This window comes from Panthera tigris, chromosome B3, assembly GCF_018350195.1.
Source record: "Panthera tigris isolate Pti1 chromosome B3, P.tigris_Pti1_mat1.1, whole genome shotgun sequence".
Taxonomy (NCBI): domain Eukaryota; kingdom Metazoa; phylum Chordata; class Mammalia; order Carnivora; family Felidae; genus Panthera; species Panthera tigris.
The window spans coordinates 33,313,854-33,331,735 of record NC_056665.1 but is presented as its reverse complement, the minus strand read 5'-3'; the positions used below and the strand labels follow the sequence as shown (position 1 = coordinate 33,331,735).

The window sequence follows — 17,882 nt, the reverse complement described above, 5'->3', positions numbered from 1 at the left end:
CACACTTTTCTCTCTCTTTCAAAATAAATAGATAAACTTAAAAAAAAAAAAAAAAAACTAGAATCTTCTGATCCTATGGGTGTACAGAGAAAGACTTTATACAAGTGGCTTTGTTTATTTAGTGGGAGCCGTGTCCCCCAAAATGGAGTATACCATTGCACACGCATCTGGCCTTTTCTTTCCTTTTCCCTGCTCCAGTACTCTGATATAGTGTTCACTGGGAGTTGTAGCTTTAAAAAGTGCTAGAAGGTTGGCACATAGTCCAGAAAGAACACAGATGGTAGTTGAGTGCCTTGGAAAAGTGTACCTGCATTGTAGAAAGTTGTTGACTTAACATACTATGCCATGGTGCTGATTGTGGTGGATATTTGGATTTTCTTATTTTCTAGACCAGGGGAGTCAGTACACTTTTCTGTGAAGAAGCAGATGGTAAATGTTTTCAGCTTTGCAGACTATATGGTCTCTCTTAAACGTGTTGAACTCTGCTTCTGCTCTTGTAATGCTAAATCAGCCACAAACTCAAATGAGTAGGCATGACAGAGTTCCAAGTTATTTACAGAACCAGGCAGCAGCTGGATTTGGCTCACAGGACAGTTTGCCAACCCCTGTTCTAGGTAGTCAGGTTTGTTTTGGACTTTTTCCCAAAGTGTTTAAGGTCACTCATTGCATTTTCTCAATCTGGAATTTGATTAAAAGTTGGTCTTATTTGTAGTGGTGGTATGAGTTTTCTTTCATGCTGTATTTTAGAGTTATTTTAGTAGGAAGCTGTTTTAGAATTAATTGAAGTATTAAATTAGATTTTAAATCAAGTCCTATAACATTATATATTTTAATGTGGTAGTTTAGGTTTTCCATTTAATTTTGGAAATTTGACAGGCTTGAAATATTAGTGGTTGGTTTTGGGGGGTGGGATAAAATGACAAGCAGATTAAAGTTTATTTAGAGAGGGGGCGGGTAGGATCCCAAGCAGGCTCTGCACTGTCAGCGCAAAGCCTGATGTAGGGCTTGAACTCACCAAACTATCTGATCATGACCTGAGCTGAAACCAAGAGTTAGAAGCTTAACCAAGACTGAGCCACCCAGTTGCCCCAACATTAATATTGCTTTTAATCTAATAATGATTAAATATAATTGGCATAATTTTCCAGTGTGTAAGCATTGATTTGGTACTTACCTGACTCTTGAATAGTAAGAGTAGATTTTTTGAGATGTTTCAGTGTTGTATGATACTGGATCATGTGATTGGCCAATTAAGTAGTTCAGAGTTAGTATTTCTTTAAATAACGTTTATTTATTATCAAGAGACAGAGAGAGACAGAGCATGAGTATGAGAGGGGCAGAGAGAAGGGGAAACAGAATCCGAAGCAGGCTCCAGGCTCTAAGCTGTCAGCACAGAGCCTGATGTGGGGCTCAAACTCAACAAACCGTGAGATCACGGCCTGAGCCGAAGTCGGACACTTAATCCACTGAGCCATCCAGGCGGCCCCAGAGTTAGTATTTCCAAGCAGGAGAGCAACCATAAGGCCTTGTAGCATCTGTGCCCTTTGTAGTCACTAAGGCATAAGGGGAGAAAGAGGAAGTGATAGTAAAAGAAAAGAAATAATATATGTGTGGTTAAAAAAAAAAAACTTTTTCATAGTGGTTGCAGTTAACAAGCATTTATTAATCATTTTCTGCATGTTAGGCACTAGAGGTAACAGTATTTCTTTTTAAAAAGTCTGTCTCTAGAGATTTACAGTATAATGGGAGAGACCAAGGTGAATTGTTTTTGCAGTCTGATAAATAACATAAAACAAATCTAGACCAGATATGATATTGTTTCTTTGGTAATACTTTATGTATCTTTAAAACTCTTTTTAAAAATGTTTTATTTATTTTTTATTTTTTACTTTTTTAAATGTTTATTTATTTTTGAGAGAGAGAACAAGTTCGGGAGGAGCAGAGAAAGGGAGACACAAAATCCGAAGCAGGCTCTAGGCTCGGAGCTGTCAGCATAAAGCCTAATGTGGGACTCGAACTCACCAAACTATCTGATCATGACCTGAGCTGAAGTCAGATGCTTAACCAGTTGAACCACCTAGGCGCCCCTTAATGTTTTATTTTTGAGAGAGGGAGAGGGAGGGAGGGAGGGAGCAAGGGAAGGGCAGAGAGAGAGACAGATTGGGAGACACAGAATCTGAAGCAAGCTCTAGGGTTGGAGCAGTCAGCACAGGGAAATCATGACCTGAGCCAAAGTCAGACGCTTAACTGATTGATCCACCCAGACTCCCGTTTAAAACACTTTTAATGCAACTGCAATACCATTATTGTGTTTGTATATATATTTATTATATGTTTTTTAAAGCACTACTTTTTAAATATTATTAACTATCCAGTGTTCACATGTCTTTATTTATCTCATAAATTTTCTTTTATAGTTCAGATCAGGATCCATATAGGTTCCCAACTTGGATTTGATTGATATCTTTTGAGTATTGTCTAATCTCTGTGTATTTCATTCCTTCTTCTTCACCCCCGCCCCCCTCCCCGCCCATTACTATTTATTTGTTGAGGAAACGAAGCCATTTTTGTCCTGTAAAAATTTTCACATTCTGGATTTTGCTGATTGTAACTCCCTGATATCATTTAATAAGTTAACTATTAATAGGTTCTTTTATTCCCGTATTTCCTGAAACTGGTAGTTAATTCTAGATAACTTGAATTTAGATTCAATTGAGGAGTGAGGTGGGGGCACCTACCTGATGGTGCTGGATATTTTCTTTTGTATTATATGAAGAGTTATATGATGTCTGGTTGCCTCTCTGTTGTTTTCTACTTTAAAATTTTGATGCTTCTTGTTTACTTATTGCATACTGCAGAATAGTAGAACTTCCTATGATGGAAATGTTCTTTATCACCACTGTCCAGTTTGGTAGCCACTGAGCACAGGGAAACTAAATTTTTTATTTTTTTTATAAATTTTTTTTTTAACTTCTTTTTTTTTTTTTTTTTTTTTTTTAGTTTTTGAGACAAGGAGAGACAGAGCATGAACAGGGGAGGGTCAGAGAGAGGGAGACACAGAATCTGAAACAGGCTCCAGGCTCTGAACTGTCAGCACAGAGCCCGACGCGGGGCTCGAACTCACGGACTGCGAGATCATGACCTGAGCCGACGTTGGCCGCTTAACCCACTGAGCCACCCAGGCGCCCCTAAATTTTTTATTTTAATTTAAATAGCTGCCCGTGGCCAGTGGCTACCATATTGGGAAGTGCGGCTGTAGGACATTCATAGCAGTATTAACAAAAGGTAGCAAGAGATGTCTGTTTGTTCCTGATTTTAGCCTAAATTCCTATACTGTTTCATCAGTAAATATTATACGAGCTTTTGTGTATGTTTGATACATTTGTTACAATTACGTTTCCTTAATTTTTCTTAATGGGACAGCGATCTAGGGCAGCCCTGCAGAGGTACCTGTTCTACTGTAATCGCTATATGAACCACATGCAGAGTCTACGCTTTGAGCACAAACTATATGCTCAGGTGAAGCAGAAAATGGAGGAGATGCAACAGCACAACATGTCCTGGATTGAGGTGCAGTTCCTGAAGAAGGCAGTTGATGTCCTCTGCCAGTGTCGTGCCACACTCATGTACACTTATGTCTTCGCTTTCTACCTCAAAAAGAATAACCAGTCCATTATCTTTGAGGTAGGAATAGTTACTGAGTGGGGAAAAACCCCAGCTGTGTCACAGGACTACTTGGTCTGCCATAGATATGTAGAGTTTTAAAGTTTCCTATCTGGGCTAACAGGCACACGAAAAGATGCTCGTCATCACTCATCATCAGAGAAATATAAATCGAAACCACAATGAGATACCACCTCTCACCTGTCAGAATGACTAAAATTAACAACACGGGAAACAACAGATGTTGGCCAGGATGCAGAGAAAGGGAAACCCTCTTACATTGTTTGGGAATGCAAACTGGTGCAGCCACTCTGGAAAACAGTATGGAGGTTCCTCAGAAAGTTAAAATAGAACTACCCTATGATCCAGCAATTGCACTACTAGGTTTTTACCCAAAGGATAAATAAAAAAAAATACAGGTTCATAGGGGTACATGCACCCCAATGTTTATAGCAGCATTATCAACAATAGCCAAACTGTGGAAAGACCCCAAATGTCCATCGACTGATGAATGGATAAAGAAGATGTAGTGTACACACACAATGAAATGTTACTCAGCCATCAAAAAGAATGAAATCTTGCCATTTGGAATGACATGGATGGAGCTGTAGAGTGTATTATGCTAAGCAAAATAAGTCAATCAGAGAAAGACAAATGCTACATGATTTCACTCATGTGGAATGTGAGAAACAAAACAGATGAACATATGGGAAGGGAAAAAAGAGAGGAAAACAAACCAAAAGAGACTCTTAACGACAGAGAACAAACTATGGATTGATGGAAGGAGGTGGGTGGGGGGGGAGGGGCGCAAATGGGTGATGGATATTAAGGAGGGTACTTGTTATGATGATCACTGGGTGTTATATATAAGTGATGAATCACTGAATTCTCTTCCTGAAACCAATGTTACACTATATGTTAACTAACTAGAATTTAAAAATTAGAAAAAAAAAATAATAAAGTTTCCTTATTTGCTCAGAAGTTTAGACTTCTTGTCCTAAACTGCATTCAAATTGATGTGGTTTAGCCAGCTAGCAATTAAGTGTGGAGGCTTTGAAGTCAGCCTGAATTTGAAATTGGACTCAACCACTTTTTAGCTCTCTTGACTTGGAGCAGATTACTTAATGTCATCTATATCTTTATTTTAAAATAGAGATAATACTTTTCAAGGATATTACAAGTTTTAAGTCAGGCAAGACTAATGTATGGTATTAGAAGTTAATATGGTGGTTATCTTTGGTGGAAAAGTGATGAAAGGGGTCTTTTAGCAGTAAATGTTTTTCAAGTAGAGCTGCTCATTTAAAATTGATGCATAATAAAAAAGAATGAGATCTTGCCATTCATTCAATATGGATGGACCTAGAGAGTATAATTCTAAGTAAATTAAGTCAGAGAAGACAAAAAATACCATATGATTTCACTCCTATGTGGAATTTAAGAAACAAAACAAATGATCAAACAAAAACAGAGACAAAAAAGCACTCTTAAATACAGAAAACAAACTGGTGGTTGCCAGAGGGGAGAGGTAGATGGAAGGATGAATGAAGTGAATAAGGGGGTTAAGAGGTACAAACTTCCACTAAATAGTAAGTAAATCTCAGAGATGAAAAGTATAGCAGAGGGAATATAGTAAGATGGTATTAACATTTTTTGGTGACAGATGGTGACTTATGATGAGCACTGAGTCATGTACAGAATTGCTGAATCATTGTATTGTACACCTGAAACTAATGTGACACTGTATGTTTACTATAGTTTAGTTTTATAAGAAACAAAATAAAATTGGTTACATGTACAGAACTAGCCATAGTAGTAAAGGTTAACAGTATTAATTTTCCATGCGTTCTCTTATATGAAGTAGGTGCAGCCAGTTGTAAACAAGAATGGGTTTATATTTTTTGTCAAGCTTTCCTTTTTTTTTTTTTTTTTTTTGAGTTTTAGTCAATAGCAGTTTGCAGAACTATAATATTCCAAAAGACTTCTTAAGTCCTTTTCAGGACTTTGTTCTTCATTTTCTTCCAGAGGTAATGGGTACATCTTTAGTTATTTTAATATATAAAAAACTGTCCTGGAAAAGAGAGTACAAGTTGTTAGAGGGGAAAGTGATAAAGAACTTTACAGGTGCAGAAACCACCTATGAAAATTACAAAATCAATGTTGAGAACAGTCGATAGGCAAGGAAGCAGCCATGAAGGCTTATGTTTCATCTGTCTTCTAAGCCCGAATTTACTATGTATTCTTCCTCCTCTCTTGCAGAATAACCAAGCAGATCTAGAGAATGCCACAGAGGTGCTTTCGGGCTACCTCGAAAGAGATATTTCCCAAGATTCTCTGCAGGATATAAAGCAGAAAGTACAAGATAAGTACAGGTGAGACTTCTTTAACAGTTGTTAAGCAAAAGTTTCTGCCTGTGGTGGTCTGATGTGCTTTAGTGGAGAAGTTAGATGATAGTGAAACTTGGGTTTAGCATATCCAGTAACTCAGCTGCTGCCATGTTTCCCACAGATTGCTTCTGTCTTTTGGGGAACAAATTGCAGGCAGTAGTGTTAGTCAAACATTTATCACACTGGCTGATTCTACTTCCATTCAGCTTTATCTACTTAGTTGCTGCATTGTAAGGAAGAAAACCTAAAAAGGGGCAAGTGGTTGTTAGGATGAGGGGTGAGATTCGGGTGCTGGTTCTAGCCTGGGGATCTTGGGGATCATGGCTATTGACAGGTGAGCTACCCAAACTTTTTTTAGAGTTTTTATTAGATTTTATTTTTCTCCTTTCCTTCCTTCCTTTCTTTCTTCCTCCCTTCCTTCCTTCCTCCCTCCCTCCACCCCCTTCCTTCTCTCTCTCTCTCTCTCTCTCTCTCTCTCATTCATTCATTCATTCATTCATTCATTTTTGAGAGTGAGAGCATGAGCAGGGGAGGGGCAGAGAGGGAGGGAGACAGAGGATCTGAAGCAGGCAGGCTCTGCGCTGACAGCAGAGAACCCAATGTGGGGCTCTAACTCATGAACCGTGAGATCGTGACCTGAGCTGAAGTAGGAAACTCAACCGGCTGAGCCACCCAGGCGCCCCAAGGTTTGTTTTTTTTCTAAAGAGAAGTTTACTTTTTCCAGGGGTAGGTGATATTTCAAAATACGCTGCCTTTTAAGCTAAAGGTACAAATGTTTGCTTTCTTAACATGGAGCTATTTCCCCCTAAGTTGTCTCCTGACAGATACCTTTTTAATAGTAGCAGAAACCTTTGGGCATTTGGAAGACTTAGGTGCAAGTAATATTTTCACTTCCCTTAGTCATCTTTAGCTACTACATTGTGTTAACAGTCATTTTTACAGTTAACAAAGATTTTACAGATGTGAATCAGTAACCCTTGAAATTTCTTCTTTCTGAAACTGTTACTTATCTGTACAGTGACAGGGTTGAATCAAATTATTTCTAAGGCCCTTAGGAATTTCTAACATTCTATTACTCTGAAATTAATTTCCAAAACTAGGATTCACAACTTTTGGAGAATACCTTTTTAAAATTAGAAAACAGTTTGTTGTGTACACCTAGACCTGAAAATGTGCCTATTAGAAAACAAAACAAAACAAACTTGTTCCAATTCTGGATAAACTGGAGTACCTTAAAATATTCGTAAAATTGAGGCACCTGGGTGACTCAGTCAGTCAGGTGTCCAGCTTCGGCTCAGGTCGTGATCTCATGATTCACGAGTTCAAGTCCCATTTCGCGCTCTGTGCTGACAGCTCAGAGCCTGGAGTCTGTTTCAGATTCTGTGTCTCCCTCTCTTTCTACTCCTCCCCAGCTCATGCGCGCTAGCTCGCTCTCTCTCTCTCTCAAAAATAAATAAACATTAAGAATTATTAATAAATAAACATTTTTAAAAAATAAGTAAATGCCTCTTTCTTATTGGGGGTGACAAATTTTTTTTTTCTTTGATTACAGATACTGTGAGAGTCGACGAAGGGTTTTGTTACAGCATGTGCATGAAGGCTATGAAAAAGATCTGTGGGAGTACATTGAGGACTGAGAATGGCCCTGCATAAAATGAACTCTGAAAACTTTACCATCTAGAGTGCTCATGCAATTAAAACAAAACAAAACAAACACAAACAAGGAGGCACTAAGCCTGTTCTGACGCCTCTGGTCTATAGTACCAGAATTCTGTTTTGTTAACGGAAAGTTTAAGTAAATTATATTGTAATAAAAAAAAGGTAGATAAACCATTGTACAACAGTATTCTAGGCCGCCAACAAAAGTGTGACAGACACACTAAAAAGCCCTCCAACTTTAACTTGTAACGTAGCTTCATTCTCAAAGCTGACTCCTTTTTTTTTTTCTTTTTCTTTTTCCTGAGTATAGTGCAGTTAAAATTTAAAACAGCTCCTTGACACTGCTTTTCATGTCCAAACCAGCCATTTTGTTGTACTTTGGTAAAGGACCTCTTCCCCTTCCGCCCTTACACATACAAATACACCCACACACACAGACTGACTCTCTCTCTCTCTCATACCCCAAGGTCATGAGTGAATTAGTGAATTAGTTCCTTGTAAAGAAAATTCTTGGGGCGGGGAAGGGGGTAGGCAGCAGGAGGAATTAAACAAAAAAACACAAAAAAAACTTTGTATATGACTTTTAAAACAAGAGGACAACACAGTATTTTTCAAAATTGTATATAGCGCATATGCATGGACAAAGCAAGCGTGGCACGTGTTTGCATAATGTTTAATTACAAAAAATATTTATTCTTTAAAAATCTTCAAGATTATGTCTATTTGCTGTGCATTTTCTTTCAGTTTGCTTTATCTTTCCAGGGTTGAGGGTTGGGATAAAGGTGTGTTGGTTTAGCACCTCTGGAAGACCTAATGAGCTCTTTGATTTCCCTTTCCTGAGATTACTTTGCCCTTTCTCGTTTGGTATGCCCATTGCTGGCCAGGGGCCTCATGCCTTGAATTCCAGCTCTTGATCAGGGACAGGGAAGTCAAGCTCTGACTAAATGCCATGGCCTGATAAGGGCTGCAACAGGGAGGTTTTTGCTGTATTTCAAGAATGACCCAGTCCCAGCCTCCTCCCCTTCCATGGCCTCATCCATCTACCTAAGCCTTTGTGCGCCCCTGTCATGCACACACCTGAAGGCTTCCTATGCTCCCTATCACATCCAGAGGAAACATTTCAACTTTTTTCCCCCCTTAATTGCTGCTTTGAGCCTTTTAAGATTTTAGTTCTGGCTCTTCTCTCACCCCTTCTTTACATTAGGGTGTCAAATAGAATGTTTTTGCTTTAAATATAAATATAAATAAATAGCCATTCACTTAGTTTCAGATTGTGAATTTAAAACGGCAGATACTGAAATTGCTTGTGTGTGTTGCTGTGGGTTCAGTTTGAAGGAGAACACCCCTAGAACATAATATTCCCATCTAGTGCATTTAAATAGAAATCAATGAGTTTGCTTCTTTTCTATTGTCAGCAGATAGGAGAATTAATAATGCATTTTAGCTGTGATGTCCATTTTTATGAAATTTCTACTAAGAGCTATGTTAAAAGTAAAGGATGGTGGTGGTTTTATTAACTATATACCTGTTTAGGCCATTCTGGCTGTGGTATTTTTCAACAGGTCAGCATCCCTAAATCTGTCAGTTTTCTACAGGAGTGCAGAGTGAATTAGGCAACTAGATCAAGAGGTCTTCATATTAAATACCAGTTTTGGTGACCTCTTTGTCTTCCTTTAAATGTCTTGCGCCTAGGGAGTGTTTACCATTTGTGAGGCAGCTTTGTCTGCTCTTGCATTGTACATCTTATTACTCCATTGGGAAGTAGGTTCACTTTCCTCTGGCCTTTTGCCTAAGTTAGGCTTTGCTGAATCAACCCTACTTTTCCTTTTAGAAAAAGGTTGTTACATGAGATGTACTTGCAACTGTTCTTTTCCCATCAAAAATCAGTGAATGTTTGCTGAATATATTATGCTGCTTCCTTAAACCACTTGTCGCTTTAGGATCAACTTTACCCGTACCTCTCATCCTCCCCTCCCTTGCCACCTCAGGTGCAAATCTGAACTCAGTGTCTGCCTCCAGTCTCTTCTCCTCCCCTCCGCCCCCATCATTCATTTGACTTTATTTTAAATGACTGCATCAATCTTAAAATACATTTATCGAAACTAAGGAGACTTTTTTTTTTTTTTTTAATAGAAAGCTTGAATGAGTTCCTTTCCCTGGTAACTTTGAAAAGCAGCCAGAGTTGCTATCTAGATATATGTGGCTTCCCTTAAAACGTTTTGTGTATGTGTGGTGTTTTAAAAACTCTTACCAGTTAACTGCAGTATCTAGGTTTCAGTGTCATAAATCCTCTTTACATGCTCCCCTTGCAACAGGTATCCAGAAACAGTGTGTGCACTTCATAATATCAGCCCCTACCCATGGAGGAACAGTGCTTTTTAGAGATGCTTTTTAGTTTCAGTGTTGGCATATTACCTAAGGGTATTGCAGTTGTGGGTGCATTCCCTAATTTGTATGGATCAAGGTGAACTGGCCTTTTCTGAACTTCAAGCTTTTAACAGCTATCTCCATGTTTGACAGAATTCCCTGAGTTCATTGCTTTCATTGTTAGTAGCTTCAGTGACCCCAGCTGAGATAGGCAAGCCGTATTGAATGACAGCTTCCCTATTTCTACCTAAGTCTTTTAGTCAGAGGGCTCTATTCATGGTAAGCACCAGGGTCTCCTTGTCTTCTTGAGGGCAGTTAACATTGTCTTTTGAAAGTGCATGATGCTTCATTTGAACAATTCATTGAGCAGTAGATGGACTTTAAATGATTTTCAATAAAATTTTGATCCAAAGCTCAGGATACACACAGTGGTAAAATTGAGTAGCATATAATATCATCAGACCCTAAATTCTGTGTAATTTGCAACCCAGATTGTATGTGTTTTATGTGTGTTTAAATAAATATATTAAATACACATGTGTATACATACACACATATATAACAGATCCAAGACAACTGACTTGATTTGAAATGGTTGAATCTGCAGTGTAAAATATGATTCAGCCATGATTAGGAACTGAAATTTAGTACAAGAGAGAAAAGGACTTGATGTAACAAAATCTTTTAGCTACAGATCCCGGTATAGAGCACTTGGGGGAAGGGAGGGGGCGGGTTGGTGAGACAATCAGATCGGTAAATTGATTAAATGCTCCTAACCCTGTAATTTTGTGCATAGAGCACCCTGTGCTGTGGAAATAACTGTTCTTAGATTTTCATTGTAACTGGACTGTTCAGGTTGCCCAGAGGGAAAGAACATTCCTAATTCTAATAAAATAAACTTTTATTTTGTTATTCCATTAGTTACTTATGTTTATTTTTATAGTTAAAAAAAAAAGACATATTGGTGGCCCAAGTCACCTATTTTATGTGCCTTATTCACTGTTCCTACTTAATATAAAATGTTGAGATTTGGTTCAGTTTCTTTGCAGGGAACTGTGAATGAGACCATCCCCAACAATTACCTTGGTTAATGAAGCCTTTAGAGCATTTTCTGAAAGCTTTCCAATTTCTGTCTTGAACATTGAATTTAAATTGCTTTTTGTGTTGTAACAGTGATATTAGATGCTCAGTAGAGTTTGTCAGTTTTGTAAGCATGAAATATTTTAAAAGTCATTGAAACTCCCTCACATTGCTTCCATTTAGTTCACTCTTAAAAGCTAGTATCTCCTGTAGGGATGGAGGGAGAGCTTTCTTAAAGAAGGTCCCCATAAGTCGGAGATCTCCATCACTGATAAATTCTAGCCAAGTCCTAATTTTAGGACAATTTGATTTGGTTTTATTCAGATCTATACTTAATGAGAGCTCATGTATCACTTTATCTTCAAAGCACTTTAACTTCTATTACTGTCTACAGAGGTGTAGAAATTGCTCTGTTTTACAAAAGAAAATAAGGCTTGACGAAATTTAAGTAACTTGCCCAGGATTTCACAATTTCTTCTGTCACTCAGTCAACCTTGTACTACCTCCTTGTTTATTAGTTTGGTCTCAGTATGACCTAGCATTCAGTACCAGGAAAGGTGGTTCTTAACTATGGCATTGTGCTTTTAAACCGCATAAAAGACCATATGAATGCCTGTCACTGCTCCTGTTTGAGGAATGTTATGTACTCTTCCTGATCTTTAATTTGTTGAGGCAGAGTATGCAACTAATGTGGCTCTGTGTTTTGCCCAATCAAAGGAAACCAGCCATGAGGAAAGAATAGCCCTTCCCACCTTGCTGATTAGGACCATCCTCATGGGAAGACTCACATGAGATAGTTGAGAGTAAATGGTTCAGCATTTATTTGGTTTGATATAATGGCGAAGGGATTTACAGTTACTGGTCTGGTTATTTGCTCAAATGAATTTTGGATAGTCTACTGGAACTTGTTACAGAATTTGTTTTATAACATAACTGAAAATGTACAAAACAGCTGATATCTATTTGTTCTCAGCATCTCAGAGCTGGATGATGTATGGAGCTTTAAGAAGATAAGTAGTGAGCATTATGGAGAAATCTTGACTTCGGGAACAGGAAAAAGCATGGGACTGTCAGATTTTGTCAGGTTTCTTCAGCGATAAAGCTGGTGTATTTCTGGTTCTTTTAAAGGAATTTGCTTCTTAATAACCCAAGATGAAATCACTAACTTGGAAATGCTCAACTGGAAATAAATAGTGGCTATTATAGGAGTAAACAGACAACTTCTGAGTTTTAATTTTTTGCTTTTTGTGGAATTAAATAAATCTTTAAGGCAACTGTTGGTCTTTCTCTAGGCAGTGGCAGGGTGGGAAAAATACTATGAGATTCATTTGAAAGGGAGTTTTTAGACTATGATTAAACCATAGATATGCTTGTTTAGGTAGGGCCATTTTCAGAGTAGGAGCCAATTAGTATAAATCAATCACATATTGATATGTAGCAGCTCTGAAAATGTCAAAAGCACAACTTTATTACAGTAAAAATCAAGGGGTCCCAAGGAACTCGTATCTGCAAGAGCCAGGTGAATATTTTAATAAAAGATTACAGTGGGTTAAGTGGGCTCTGAGAGGAGCATGTGAAATACACATGTGAATTCTCAATTTTGAGATGTTGGTAATTTACAATATTCTTAAGTATAGGTCAAAGAAAAATTACACTTGGGCCATATTATTTCTCAGTTTGTGTTAATCTTGGGTTGCAACTTGATGCCACGGACCATCTGACATACTGGAATCACCAAGTAGCTTCAGAAGAACAAAACCTAATGCCTAGGTCCCACCCCAGAGATTATGATTTAATTGGGGGTTACATCATGGGTGTCCGTTTTTAAAGTCCTATTCCCACCCCCATCCCTGCTGATTGTACAACACAGTTTGAGACCTGCAGACAAGGTGGGGACAGTTGGTCTAGACATTTGTGTGGTTGCAAGAGAGGAGTATAGGTGAGCACTCTAGGTCATAAGGGACAATGGATTTGTGGCAAATTCACAAGCTCAGGAAAGGGCTATACTGGAGGCCATGGCTGAGTGGGGTTTTGTGGATTGCTGCCTTTTAAGAGTCTAGTGTGAAGAGCCCAATTTTTGTTTTTTGTCAGTTTTCTGGTATTTGGTCTGCCTTGGAGAAAATAATTCATTTCACAAAACCAAAAGAACTGTAGAACTGATGAGCAGAGTAAAATGTTCACATCAATTGGCAGTATATTTATTCTCTTCCCAAGGGGGAGAAATCTATCTGGGAAGTAGATTAGCATAGGGTTTGAGCAAAGGTAGTTGAGTGGTTCTAAGCAAAGCTGTCATTAAGCTATTTGTGTCAGGTCAATGTACAATTCTACTTAACCACTGAGAGTTCAATTCAGAGCCCTTAGACTCTCAAGCTTCTCACTGTTGATGTCATTCTGGGTGTTAAAACAGTGGATTTTCCTGTTTCTTAGTCCCAGTGTAGTATTGTGGGAAAAAATACCAATATTTCTCAGCCATAGTTTTCTGTGGGCTTTTCTTTTGTAAAATGGGGATACAAATAGGAGCTATAACTTGTTGAATGCTTCTTGCCGGATGCCTTATGTTATCTGTATCTTATAAGCAGCCCTAAAACAGAGTAGGCATTCCTATCTTATAAATGAGAAAACAGGTTCATACATAATTAACCCCAAAATTAGAGAGTTTATGGCAGGGTCATGCTTGTCTAATTCCATGTGTTCATTCTATCATGTTCTTTTGTCTGTTGTACAGGGATATTATGAGGATCAAAGAAGATTAGTTGGAAAACAAAGCCTAGTTATAAATAATAAGGATACTAGTACTAAGGAAAAAAAAAAAATCAGCTATCTCCTAGACACCCAAAGGCAGGATGAGATTGGATGCAGGAACTAAACTGGCATTGTTTATCCTCTGTACCTCCACGTCATTCGAACAGCTCCTGCTTTTCCAGGCAGTTCCCCTGTAACCCCAGGTGTTACATATTAACTGTGCCAGACACATGAAACAGAACCAAACAACCATGGAACAGGATCATTGGTACAAATGTGGCTCTTGAGAGCTTACCCCTGTGGATTAGGAGGCAGATCTTGGGAGATGATGGTTTGCTAGCTGCACATCACAAAAGGCATCTTCAACACAACCAAAATGCCCTGAATTTTTTCTTTTGCAAATAAATGTAAGGAATTAGTATATAGTAGACCATTATGGCTAACTTTTTTAGTGTTTACTAATTGCTTCAGGTCCATCTTTTTAAACTCACAAGCCTGGCTGACTCAGTTTGTAGAGCATGTGACTCTTGGTCTGAGGGTCATGAGTGCAAGCCCCATGCTAGGTGTAGAAAGTACTTTAAAAATAAAATACAACCCTATGAAATAGTTACCATCCCCATTTTTTAAATAAGAAAACAGAAGCTCAAAAAAGGCAGGGAACTTTCCTAAAGTAATCCTTTTGTATATGGCAGAAAGAAAATTCTAACCTAGGATCCTTCAGTCAACACCCACGGTGTCAAGCACTGTTCTAGGCACTGGAGGCCCAGCAGTGAACAAAGGGTCTGCTGGTTTGTCCTAAACTCTTAATCCTGATTCTACATAAAGACTCAATGGATTGCCGACCATCACCCAGATGGTGGCAGAGCTGGAAGCATATTTTGACCACTACACTGTAATTTCATCACACTAGTCGCTTCTGAGCCTTGCCAAAAGTACCTGCTAAAATTACATAGACTGGTTAAGGGATTTCAAGTCTTAGATTGCCCTGGAGACTCAATGACCAGTTGCTATTTTGGGCTATTATCTATTCAAAACATGTTTATTTTGTTATTAACCTCATACTCTGAGAAGGACCCAAAGTATGCCTTTTCTCCCTCACTTTTGAGAGCCAACCTAGTGTTTTATTGAGAGTTGCAAAGCAAGCACCATATTTTCAAACCCTCTTCGGAAGGCCAATGTTATCTATTCTGAGCTGATGATTTGGTTTCCTGTGCACAAAGTAACATTTCTTGGCTTGGGGTCTTATTTGACACCTGTGTAACAGCAATATTTGCTTTTCAAGCTGCCTGCTTTTTGCCATGGAGTATTTAAGTTTCTTTCAGGGTAGGAATTCTGAAGGTGATCATAGGAATATAAAACTAATTCTGTATAGTAGACAGTTAATTCTCCAGAGAGCTCTGTAGGCTGAAAACTTGCTTTGTAGATTTCAGATTGCCTTCTGATAGCTGAAGTTGGTTTCTGTATGTATAATAATAAAGCTGTTTTCTGGAAGCCACTTCAGTGCACGTTAAACGGCTATTTCTTAGAATTGTGAATCTAGGGATTGTGCAGTGAGGAGTTGGCTCTCTGGAATCAATAGGCCATGGTAGGATTCCTGAGGAGTGAGCGAACACACAGGGTAGGGTTTCATCCTCAATTACCTGAGGGAACCAACCTAAAAACACCACCTATTGAATTTCCCAGCTTGTCCTTGCAAGGGAGACTCCTATGTGTACTCTCCTTCTGCAGATCACATCATTTGTTCAGAGGGAGTCCAGCATAAAATGATAGCATACATGGAGCACCTTTTGTGGGCCTACTGGGGCAGTGGACATTCTGATGGAATGCTCTAAAATTGTAAGCTCTTGCACATGCTCTCAAGTCATTTAAAACCTGTTTGCTAGTCTTACTGGTATGAACAAAGTTGTTTGCTCATTAATAAATTCCTACCATATGACCCTGCCTTGTGGTTCATTTCTACATTACTAGAGCAAATACTAAAGTTTTCTAATAAAGAAGGAGGCATGACCTGAGTGTCCAACAAAGATGTCTACTTTGGATAGGAAATGAGTTTGTATCTAAAAATCCTGCAACTGGTTTGGAGCATTGTAAAGGTCATGGCTGCAAATATCAGGGAATGGGCATAATGAAGAGTGATAGTGTTCTACATGCCTTTGAAGAATTGATTTTTACTTTTTTTTTTTTTTTTTTTTACTAGCTTGTAATAGAATAGGTTAATTCTTGTACCATCTATTCATGTTAAAATCACATTAGTACAAGTCAGTGCCTTACGATGGTCAAATGGTTGCTCACTAACCAATGGAAATAAACTACTGTTTCAACAAAATTGTGTCACAGATTCTAAATGCTATTTCTTTGGGACACTCAATTGTGTGTCCTTTAAGATAAATTCTATAATCAAGGGCCTAGGTGTGAAAAGACACTGAGGAGAACAGATCAGAGAGGTCAGTAAAGGTTTGGAGACAGATGATCTTGGAATAGGAATCCTCCACTACCTTTGTTTTAAATTGATATGTAGAAATCAATATATCATAAAATGCACACATGTTAAGTTTGATGTTTTGACAGTTGTATACACCTGTGTGATAACCCAAAAGAAGATATAAAACATTACCATCAACCCAGAAAGTTCTCTTGTGCATCTTTCAAATAATCTCCATTCCCATCTCTAATAACTTTTTGCTGATTTTTATCATTAAAGATTTATATTGCTTGCTTTTGGAGTTTATATAAATGGAATCATATAATACGTGTTCTTTTGCATCTGGCTTCTTCTTTCACTTAACAGTGCTTTAAAGATTCAACAATATTGTTGTATGTATTGGTAAATCATTCTTTATTGCTAAGTAGTATTTCATTCTATAAATATACCACAATTTGTTTATTCATTCTCCTATTGATGGACTTTTAGGTTGTTTCCAGTTTGGGGCAATTATGAATAAGGCTGCTATGTATATTCTTATGTAAATTTTAAAATTTTGTTTTGTGGATACATGTTTTCATTTCTCTTGGATAAATGCCTAAGAGTAGAAACTTACTGAGTCATATGGTAAGTGTGTATTTAACTTTTTAAGAAACTGCATTCCTGTTTTCCAAAGTGATTTACCATTTTGTACTCCCATCAATGATGTATGAGAGTTCTAGTTGCTCCATACCTTTGTCAGCATTTGCTGTTGTTAGTGTTTTTTATTAGCCAATTTAGTGGGTATGAAATAATTCTGTGATTTTAATTTGCATTACATTTCCCTGGTAATTAATGATGTTGAGCACTTTCATATGCTTATCTTACATTTGTATATCTTTCGCAAAATCATTCATGTCTTTTCCCATTTTAAAATTGGATTGTCTTTTTATTGTGATTCTTATTCTGTGAATTCTGGATACAAGTCCTTTAACAGATATATGTGCTGTGATTTTTTTGTTTGGTTTGTAGACAAAGGTTATCCACTTTCTTATTGGGATATTCTGATGAGCAGGAATTTTTATTTTGATAAAGTCTACTTTATCATTTTTTTCTTTTATGGTTTTATGATCTCCAGGTCACAAAGAACATATTTTCTTCTAAAAGTTTTATCATTTGGGGTTTTATGTCTGCAATGGATCACAGATGGTCAATGATCCATCTCAGTAGTTTTAAGCCTTACATCTATGGTTTGGAGTTTTACATTTAGGTATATGATCCATCTCAAATTAATTTTTGTGTTCAAAATGAGGTTTATTTCAACATGGATATCCAGTTCCAGCAACATTTTTTAAAAAGGTTTTTCTTCACCCATTAGGTTGACTTGGCATCTTGGTTCAAAATCAAAATCAATGGACTGTGTGTGTGTGTGTGTGTGTGTGTGTGTGTGTGTGTGGTTACTCTAGACTATTCTTTAGTCTGAGGAACTTCTTTCAGCATTTCTTATATTGTAGTTTCTCTAGAGATCAATTATCTCAACACTTATCTGTCAGAGGATATTTTTATTTTACTTTTATTTTTGAGGG

At 37.8% G+C, this 17,882-nt stretch overlaps 1 protein-coding gene across 1 annotated transcript in view; it reads left to right on the top strand.

Annotated features, from left to right (window-relative positions):
* The window catches only part of ARIH1 (ariadne RBR E3 ubiquitin protein ligase 1), a 119,705-nt gene extending 108,715 nt beyond the window's left edge, over positions 1-10,990 (top strand). The window contains exons 12-14 of the mRNA XM_042988445.1: positions 3,424-3,684; positions 5,920-6,032; positions 7,600-10,990. Coding sequence (XP_042844379.1) covers positions 3,424-3,684; positions 5,920-6,032; positions 7,600-7,684 — 459 coding nt within the window. The 3' untranslated portion in view covers positions 7,685-10,990. The remainder of the gene's footprint in view (positions 1-3,423; positions 3,685-5,919; positions 6,033-7,599) is intronic.
* Positions 10,991-17,882: the final 6,892 nt, after the last annotated feature.